Source organism: Gekko japonicus, unplaced genomic scaffold, assembly GCF_001447785.1.
Source record: "Gekko japonicus isolate JY-2015 unplaced genomic scaffold, Gekko_japonicus_V1.1 scaffold898, whole genome shotgun sequence".
Classification (NCBI taxonomy): Eukaryota; Metazoa; Chordata; class Lepidosauria; order Squamata; family Gekkonidae; genus Gekko; species Gekko japonicus.
In genome coordinates, this window is record NW_015160238.1 from 206,673 (window position 1) to 216,498 (window position 9,826).

A 9,826-nucleotide genomic window follows, 5' to 3' on the forward strand; every position below is an offset into this window, starting at 1 on the left:
CAAATTTAACATCTCTAGGACCTGGAATTTCCAAAATATGACAACTCCCTGACAGTAGTGCCCTTGGGGGAACATATGGAGAAAGGCGGTTCCTCAGGTAGGCTGGACCCTGGCCATAAAGGGCTTTAAAGGTCAGAACCAGCACTTTGAAGGGAATCCGGTACGCTATCGGCAGCCAGTGGAGCGCTTTCAGCACCGGCTGAATATGGTCCCTCCTCGAGAGACCCATCAACAGCCTGGCTGCAGCATTCTGCACTAGCTGAAGCCTCCGGATTTGCAACAAAGGCAGCCCCATGTAGAGAGCATTACAATAGTCTACCCTCGAGCTGACCCTTGCATGGATCACTGTAGTCGGTAGGGGACCAACTGCCGAGCCAGTCGAAGATGATGAAAGGGCACCCTAGCAGTGGCTGCCACCTGGGGAGGAGTCCAGGCGCACACCCAAACTCCTAACCTCCGACGCTGGTACCAAAGGCACCGCATCAAAGGTCGGGAGAGGGGGCCCCAGCCCTGAGCCGATCTGACTCAGGCCCAGGACCTCCGTCTTTGCTGGGTTTAGTTTCAACCGGCTCAGCCTGAGCCAACCAGCCACAGCCTGTAATGCCCGATGCAGGTCATCGGGGGCAGAGTCCGACCGGCCGCCTAGCATCAGATAGAGCTGGGTGTCATCGGCATATTGATGGCACCCAAGCCCACAGCTCCGGGCAATCTGGGCAAGGGGGCGCATGTAGATGTTGGGGACAGCACAGCCCCCTGAGGCACCCCACACTCAAGGGGATATCTCTGGGGCTGCTGGTCCCCTATCGCCACCCTTTGTCCCCGACAATGGAGAAAAGAGGCAAACCATTGAAGGGCAAGCCCCTGAATCCCCATGTCGGTGAGGCGGTGGGTCAGCAACTGGTGGTCGACCGTATCAAACGCGGCCGACAGATCTAACAACACCAGTGCTGCCACACCGCCCCAATCCAGATGCCTACGGAGATTGTCAGTCAAGGCGACCAGCACCATCTCCGTCCCGTGATCCGGGCTAAAACCGGACTGGTAGGGATCGAGGACGGAAGCATCCTCCAGAAAGCTCTGTAGCTGTAACGCCACCGCCCTCTCAATGGGCTTGCCCAAATAGGGCAAGTTAGACACCGGCCGATAGTTAGCCAATTCGGTCAGGTCCAAAGATGGCTTTTTCAAGAGAAGGCGGACCATCGCTTCCTTGAGTGCCCTACTGCAGAAGTTAGATTTAGAATTCCTACTGCAGAAGTTAGATTTAGCTGAATGTGGCCAGTATTTTATAACTATGATTAAAGCCATCTATAAAAAACAATATGCCAAAGTACTTGTAAATGGGGATGCCACCAATAATATAGAAATTTGTAAAGGATCGAGACAAGGCTGTCTGTTGTCACCTTTATTGTTTATCTTCGCGTTAGAATCATTGAATAATTTTGTAAGAAAAAACGATCAAATAAAAGGTTTAAAAATAAAGGGAGAAGAATTTAAACTTCTGGCCTTTGCTGACGACCTATTTATATTAGAGAATCCTAGAATATCCATATCTTTATTGTTGGAGGCAATAAAAACGTATGGCAATGTAGCAGGTCATAAAAGTAAATTATAAGAAAATGAAGCTTATCTCAAAAAACTGTCAACCAGATACTCTGCAAGCAATCCGAGACATTTCGTCGATGGAATTTGTCAAAAAAATTAAATATTTAGGGGTAAATTTGACCAACAAAAGCAGCTCTTTAATAGAGGATAACTATTACAAATTGTTAGAAGAAATTAGAAAAGATTTGGTAAAATGGAAGGATATACCCCTATCGATCATGGGTAGAATCGCAGCAATTAAAATGAAATATTACCAAGATTTCTATTCTTGGCACAAAATTAAGCACATTTCAGAAGAACAATGTTTTGCTCATTAAGTAATTGGGAAAGGCCATTTTGTCCCACTGGAGTGGCAGCCTGGAATGAAAAAATATATATTCTATGTAACTGAAATGCTCTTTTAATTCCCTAAAAAAACCCTAATTGTCAGGGAGGGTGGGGTATAAATATAATCCAATAAATAAATAAGTTTACTAGTATGTTTGATTTTTAAAAATCTCATAAACCTTCCTTTCAAGTTCTACGGCTTTTTAGATACCAGTAGTGAGCTAAAAGAAAATGTATGTCCTTAGCCAAAGACTTGCTACGCTGGTTTGAAAAAGAATTAGGACTGCATATAGCAGTTACTGCAACATTGCAGACATTATTGTAAATGCAGTGGATTGTTTGCCAATGTTTCAGAACAAATTGCCATTCACGTTAAGAGCTTGTGGGAGAGGAGATAATCTTCCTTAGTCATAGTGTTTGCTGGTTGGCCTTAGTCACTGTAAGTTCAGGTTAATTCAGGAAGCAGCCTCTGTAACAGCTTGCCACAGAGATTGTCTACATGTCCCCATTTTGTGAAGATTCTCCATGCTTTTGTTACCATCCCTACTGCAAAAATGTCTGGAAAACTCTATAATGTCTTTGGTAAGCTTTTCTATATATCCTGCCTGTCACATGGAACAGCTACCATTGCACAACCTCTACATGGCTACTTCACAAGATTTTTATACTGGTAAAATGAAATAAGGTTGCACCATCTAGGACCCTTTGGATATGATGTGGAAATCTCTCAAGTCCATTACAATTGGACCTTCATTTTGGAAATTGTTCTGCAAACTGGAAATTACTGCTGTGTCGTCTGGGCCCCTTTTTAATGAACAACAATTCCTATTTGCTCTGGCTCACAACAAATGCATGTAATGCACAAGGTTTCCAATTTTCATGCATTATAATTGGCTGTATATGATTTCTACACAGTTTTCATATATAATTAAAAAACAAGCTAGGAATAGCATATAAAGTATAAAGCATTCTGGAGTGGATCCAGCAATCCATCAGCAGAGCTTTGCTGAGGGAAGAGATAGGAAGGAGCAGTTTCTTTCCTTCCTCATCATCAGCACAGCCTGCCAACCCACATGGTTATTATTCTAAACAGTTCCCACAACCCTGGGAATCAAATTTCTCAGGGAGGGAAGAAAAAACCAAAAAGGTTCCTGTTAGTTACTTGATTGCAGTGTATCATGTTAGATAACCGGCTATGTCAATGTATGATAACCTGGTTCTGTTCATGCTGAGGATAATTGGTTTTCTCGTGAGTTCCCATTATTTATTATAACCTTCGGGATATGATTGACAGGACAGCCATTTTCTTTGTAATTTATGTAGGTCTTAGACCATGTCATAATATGTATTGTATGGAAATTCACATACAGTAACTTTGTGTGAATTTGAAGGTTATGTTGCTCTATAAAGGAGAAACAGTCACATGAACATCATAATTAAGGACCAGTTTGGGCAGAATCTGCTATTTAATAATTTGCTCTAATGTGCACATTCTATGGGTCTTTATAAAATTTGGGGGGGGGTTATGTGCATTCTATATTGCACAGAATGATGGGAACTAATCCCATGCCTTCTAGTGAACAATAGCACCCATGGCTATGAATCCAGGGAGCTGGCGGTAATTGGCTGCACTTTCCTTTTAATTTGGAAACTGTCCAGCAGGTGTGCAAACAGCACTTTAGATCAGAATATGCACAGGCTTTTTCCAGGACAAAGGATTATCTGCCATTCTAGATTCAGCAGTAAGGATTCCATGTGAACATAGAACTCTGCTTCGAGTAATTTGCTTGTTTTTTGCATTTTCAAAGTGTAAAATAGGATAGAATAATGTTACGGTTCACAGTAATATAAGAACATGGACATGGACACAGCAGCTTGTTTTTCTTTTAGAAGACATTATACTATGAGGTCCTTAGCAGTACTTAGCTCAGTAGAATGTTGTTGATGAACAGTGGAAATTGCTGCTGGGTGAAAATTGAGCTTGCCTTAACTGGCTGTGATGAATTTATCTTACTTTGTAATTCAGCAGTGTTGGTCTTTCGTGATATTGGGCACTGAATAGTTCACAAGCAATGAGAAGATCAGATTCAACCTCAGTGATTTATCTGTCCCACAAGAACAGTTAATTGATTTCATACCTGTATGTTAGTGTCCTGACAAGTCTTTCTGACTCTGTGCTTCATATGCTATGCTTTGGAGGAACATTCAGGAGAGGGAGCTAGACCCTCCTGTAGCAGCCATTCCACACAACTGGTAAAATCTGAACTCATGGTAAAATATGTTTTCTTCGGTACTCCCAAAAAGTAGCCCATGTTATCTTAAGAAGGTCTTTGTAATGTTTCGGATTAGTCATCAGTATTTTTCCTTCCCTGCACTGAATGTGGTTGTAGCAAATTTGTCGTGTGAATCTAGTTTCAGCCATTCACTATAAGCACAACTTGCTGGCAGGCATGCAGTGAATATGCATATTTCTCCAAAAAGATAAATGTGGGTGTGCAATTCAGTATTGATTCAACAGGTAAAGGTAAAGGTAAAGGTTTCCCTTGCTCAAAAGCCAGTTGAATCCGACTCTAGGGGGTGGTGCTCATCTCCATTCCCAAGCCAAAGAGCCAGCGCTGTCCGAAGACATTTCTGTGGTCATGTAGCTGGCATGACTAAATGCCAAGGTGCACGGAACTCTGTTACTTCCCACTGAAGTGGTGCCTATTTATCTACTTGCAATTTTTTGCTTTTGAACTGCTAGGTTGACAGGAGCTAGGGCGAGAGACGGGAGCTCACTCCGTCACGTGGTACTGGGGTCTTGAACTGCGGAAGTACAGTCCATCCGGTCTGCAGCTCAGCGTCTTAACCTCTGAGCCACCGTGGCTCCTCATTGATTCTATACACACAGTAAAATGAGACATATGCACCAGTCACATTTGGCAGTGTGCATGCAGTGTATAAGCTTTTTCCTACACACTAGCGATATCACAGTAGGAAAATTGTATCTTTGCTGCCTGCTATAAATTCTGCATTCCAAAGCAGATTTCTCACTGGTGTATTTTTCTGTGTCAGGATTAGCAATATTGCTAAAACACTTACTGATCATGTGTAATCAGTAAAATTGAGTCGCTTCACCCTCACAGCACTTTTCCTAAGATGTTGACTTCTTTCACAGTGGTGACCAGCATTGGTGCTTAGGTTGCATTCATCCCTTTCAGAAGAGTGCTGTTACATGAGTAACATGTTGAAACAGTCCATGTTCTGTGATGTTTGTTTATTTGGCCTCAGTGCCAGGCTCTCCTGTCTGGCCTGATACTGGATGGTTTGATGACAGTGGCATAGTTGGTAAAATTGAAAACTTGATGCTTAGCTTTAAACATTGTTGGACTGTGTTGTTTGAAACTTGCAGCTCTATCTTGACTAACATCTCTTAAAATTGTGGCAAGTGAGAATTTGGTAGAAGTTCTCATAAGATAAGTAAAAATACTCCTGTATGTTAAAAAAAGAATCTTCACAGCGTTATTTTGTCCTTAGTTTGATTTTTTTTTTTAAAAAAAAAGCAGTGTTACACTTTGTTCAGTGAAATACAGAAGAATTAGGATTTCTGTGCCCTAACTGTTTGCCTTTGCAGCAAACAGGCCAGATGGTGCATTAAAGGTTCTTAATATCACTATAATTTTTGCTTATAGATACTGGCTCTGCAGAACGAACAGCACAAAAAAGAAAGTTTCCAAGCCCACCGCATTCTTCCAATGGTCACTCCCCAGAAGACTCCTCAACAAGCCCTATTAAAAAGAAAAAGAAACCTGGCTTATTGAACAGTAATAATAAGGAGCAGGTAATAGAAGTTGTGGAGGTGATATGATGTTTGTCTTTGCATGGTTATAATTAAAATGCTGTGGTTATCCCTTGGTTTGTGGTAATGGTTCTCCATTGACTGTAGGGGAGATCAAATATGAAGATTACTATGTATTTCTAGTTTCCACAGCAGTCAAGATCTTTAGTAAGTAGTAGAATTCAGAGTTACATATAACAAAGCTCTAAGCAATACTGCCTTGCAGTAACCAACTTCGAACAGGAAGAGAAATTCTAAAAAGAAAGGAGGATGAATTTGTGTGCTTGTGTGCACGCATACACACATTTCATAGTACTTGATCATTGCACTTGGTCAGTGCACCAGAAATAACTTTGACATGGCTAGAAGTCAGGATTTTAGAGATGCTGCCCAGGTGAGCTAATGCAGCTTCAATTGTTCCTCTGTTATCATTGGGATTGAAGCTCAAGGAAACTAGAGATGTTTGGTTGATGGTAGGAATAAAATGCATCTGTTTTCATGCTGTAGTACATCTCTGCACTGAAACCATTTGCCAGCTTTTTGCTGTCTCATTATTTACTGTTTAAACTGATTTAAAACACCTTTTTATCTTGCTTCCCTACCCCTCCTCCTCACATAGGAGTCAGTGCCAAGGATCTTTCACAGAGAAAACTGGGCAACTGGCAAGAGTGGCACAGTAGTGTTCTTGTCCCATTCTCCTTTGTATTAAATGTTTCTGGAGAATTCTAGGACTGGATTTGGGGTAGAGTAGCAGTTATGATATCAGGAAGCTGTTGCTCAAGGGATGGGGCAGTGTGGAGGTGTCTGTTGCTCAGTCTGTTTTTTCATACCTCTCTTCACTTTTGTTTCATCTCTAATTCTGCCAGTAAATGGCCAGAGACGCCTGCTCTTATCCACATGCTACCCTGAAAGGAAAAACTCCTTTGTGATGCTCTGCTGATTTAGAGTGGTAGATTGATTTACTCATTTATCATCTAGACTGGGTGGGACTGGGAAGTGTGTGCTAATAGCAAGACAGCCCCGCCCCTTCTACACCATGACTGCTTGTTTTCTCATTTGTACTAACAAAATGATATATCTAATGCCAGATGCAGTTATGCTGTATACGATAGTAGTAGGAGAATTTTAATGAGAGTGCTAGTTCTTGTTCTCAGTAAGATAAAATAAATATAAAATTGGAAAAGTTTTCCATGTTATAGAAATAGCTAGTCACTATTCAAGTTCACTGAAAAAGATGTGGATTTTCACTTAGCAATGATAGCTGCATTGATAAGTCTACATGAGACAAAAGCCAAATCTAATCAAGTAAGTAATTTATTGATACATACAGAATATATACCATTGCCTCATCCCCTGGCTATTTGGTGAACAATTTTTGCATTAGCATTTTAATCACTGCTCCTGCTGAGGAGCAAGATTGTAATCTGTGACAGTAGAGGTGCTCCGTTACTGTGACATTTTTGGAATAGAGCCATCTCCTGATAGGGATTTCCTGTTTTCTGTGTCCTTATTTCTGCCTGTTTTTTTCCCTACGCTTCAGCAGTATCTATGGGGTGTTAGTCAGTGCACCCATGTTCATTGATACCAGTTGAAAATAACTGGGGCATCATGCGACACTGCCCAACTTTTTAAAGGTAGATATTCCATGTGCTTTATGCGACTTTTCTTAATATGTAGTTGAAACTGTAACCAGTGAAAGCGCCTGGCTAAGATTTATTGTAAATAACATGAGTGCTGCTTGATTCTGGTTATGTTCAGTATAATTGCTGGCATAAATAAATGATTTATTAGAAATGAATGCTCAAAAAATCTCAGCTTCTTTACAGAAACTCAGATTTCACTCTAAGAGCATTTTAACAGATTGACACATTTGCATTTTCGTTCAGCAACACGCCAATTGCTTCTGAAGTCAAATAAAGAAGGCTCTTTTTATGGAGCAGCTGTGAGGTCATTCTAAAACCATCAGGATTAGATGTGTCACTTTTAATATTGTACATTTTGATATGATGTAACTGAAATTTGTAGTTTGGGTGTGATAAGGCTGCGTATTGAACCAAATATTATTTAGTGTTTTTTTGAATTCATGTGCTCTCTCTACACTATTAGGGTTGCCAACCCTGGGTTTGGAAGTACCTGGAAATTAGAGGGTGGAGCATGGGAGAGTGAGGTTTAGGGAGGGGAGGGATCTTGGGTGGAGTATAATGCCAGGCAGGCCACTTTCCAAAGTAGCCATTTTCTCCAGGAGAGGTAGAACAAATGTTTTAAATAATAAATAAGCAATCTATGAAGTCTGGAGATCACTTGTGATTCCAGGGGATTTCCAGCCCCCAACTGGAGGTTGGCAACCCTACTACACTTCCAGGAGTAACCCGGGTTAGCTCTGTTTTACACACAGTATTCCATTTATCAGTGTTGTCACATACTTGTGGTAATCAGGCACACTAACAGTTAGTGAAGCTCCTTAGAGAAAATAATATTACCCATGGAACAACAACAGTATATATGTATGTATTTAATTCAATTTGTAGACCGCCCTCCCCCGTGGGACAGGGCTCAGGGCAGTTTACATCAAAAAGCTTTACATAATTATAATTAAAAGTTAAAAAGTTAAAATAATCAAATACAGCATAAATACCAAGAAGATGGTGATGGAACTGCCAAAGTGTGCCACTGCTTCATGGTGGGTGAGGCAGGGGAAGCAGGAGTGCCGGTCAGATGGAGAACCGTTGCTGTCCTCAACCAAACACTTATGTTGGAACATCTCTGCCTTGCATGCCCTGTGGAAGTGCATTAATTCCCACAGGGTACGTAACTTGGCTGAGAGTTCCACCAGTAGTTTGTTGTCTTTACTATATAAATAGAAATGATAATGAAATTGTCTTTATGTGAAGGAAGTTATAACTACTGTAGTCTTTGGACTATGCAAATGCTTCTGAACTAAGTTAACACTGGTAGTATGCCTGTAATTTTACTGCTACTATGCAATTGTTGTGAATATCTGTTTAGCTGAAATGTGTTGCAACTGGAGTGTTACTTGATCTACCGAGTCCCCAGTCTGCAGTACATAAATGGCCCTGGCGAGTGAAGTAGGCTATGGCCTTTGTGTTTTAGCTAGGACTTGTTTACACCTGGAACAATGCTATGTTTATGTGGTCATGAAATCACTATTTTGGATAGGTATCATATTATTTTATTTTGTGAGCTCTAAATTCCACCCCCTTCTGCATGCTTACAATAACAAATAGTGTAACCATTTATACAGTCACTTGTTTTGAGATGAAACAGCAGTGAAAGTTGAGAATTCCCTGTTCATCTTCATGTCTTCTGTGCAGTCCCACATGGGACTGCTTCAGAGCAGGCCTGCCACAGAGGAGTTTTCTACAAGCGTCTACAATTTACGGCTGGGTGTTCCCCTCCCCTCAGAACAACAGAGCTATGAGCTCTGCTCCCACCCAAATGATCACGTAATGAAGGGTGCAGGGAGAACCCTTCCCTCAATCCTTTTTCTGTCACCACGGAGAAAGGATATGCTACAACTTAAGAAAGATTTCTTCAACAAACCTGTATGTGTTTTCTGAATCCTTCCTATTTACCAGAAAATAGATGGCACTATTTAAGAAATACCACACTTATGGCATGAAAATAACACAAAACGATGACCATGACCTCATGTGTTTGGGGGAAGTACACAATACGTCTTCTTGTCAGGCACTAGAGATTGAATACACACCCTCAGAACCAAGAGTTGTAGACCCAATTATGAATGTGTTGTATTCAACTGACCAGGCCCAATAGGCTTACCAATGGTGAAAGGCATCCTAAAAATCACAAGACACATAAGGACTCTGTTTAGTGAACAGATGGATGCGGTGCTTGACAAGATCCGAACAGGTTGACAGCCAAGTCCCTTGGTAAATCACAAGACACATATGGGCTAAACCAGCTTCTACTCAAGCCTCCACTAAAAAAAGTGGGAAACCTATATCATACTAGAGAGAGGGAATGCGCATTCCTATTTCAGCATCCCACAGCTAACTCTCTAGTAACAGAGGTTCTCCCATCCACACAAAAAGCAGGAAT

The 9,826-nt window shown here is 41.3% G+C and overlaps 1 protein-coding gene across 1 annotated transcript in view; it reads left to right on the forward strand.

Annotated features, from left to right (window-relative positions):
* The window catches only part of ZMYND8 (zinc finger, MYND-type containing 8), a 105,040-nt gene that overhangs the window by 35,762 nt on the left and 59,452 nt on the right, over window positions 1-9,826 (forward strand). Inside the window, exon 3 of the mRNA XM_015413097.1 lies at window positions 5,601-5,749. Coding sequence (XP_015268583.1) covers window positions 5,601-5,749 — 149 coding nt within the window. The remainder of the gene's footprint in view (window positions 1-5,600; window positions 5,750-9,826) is intronic.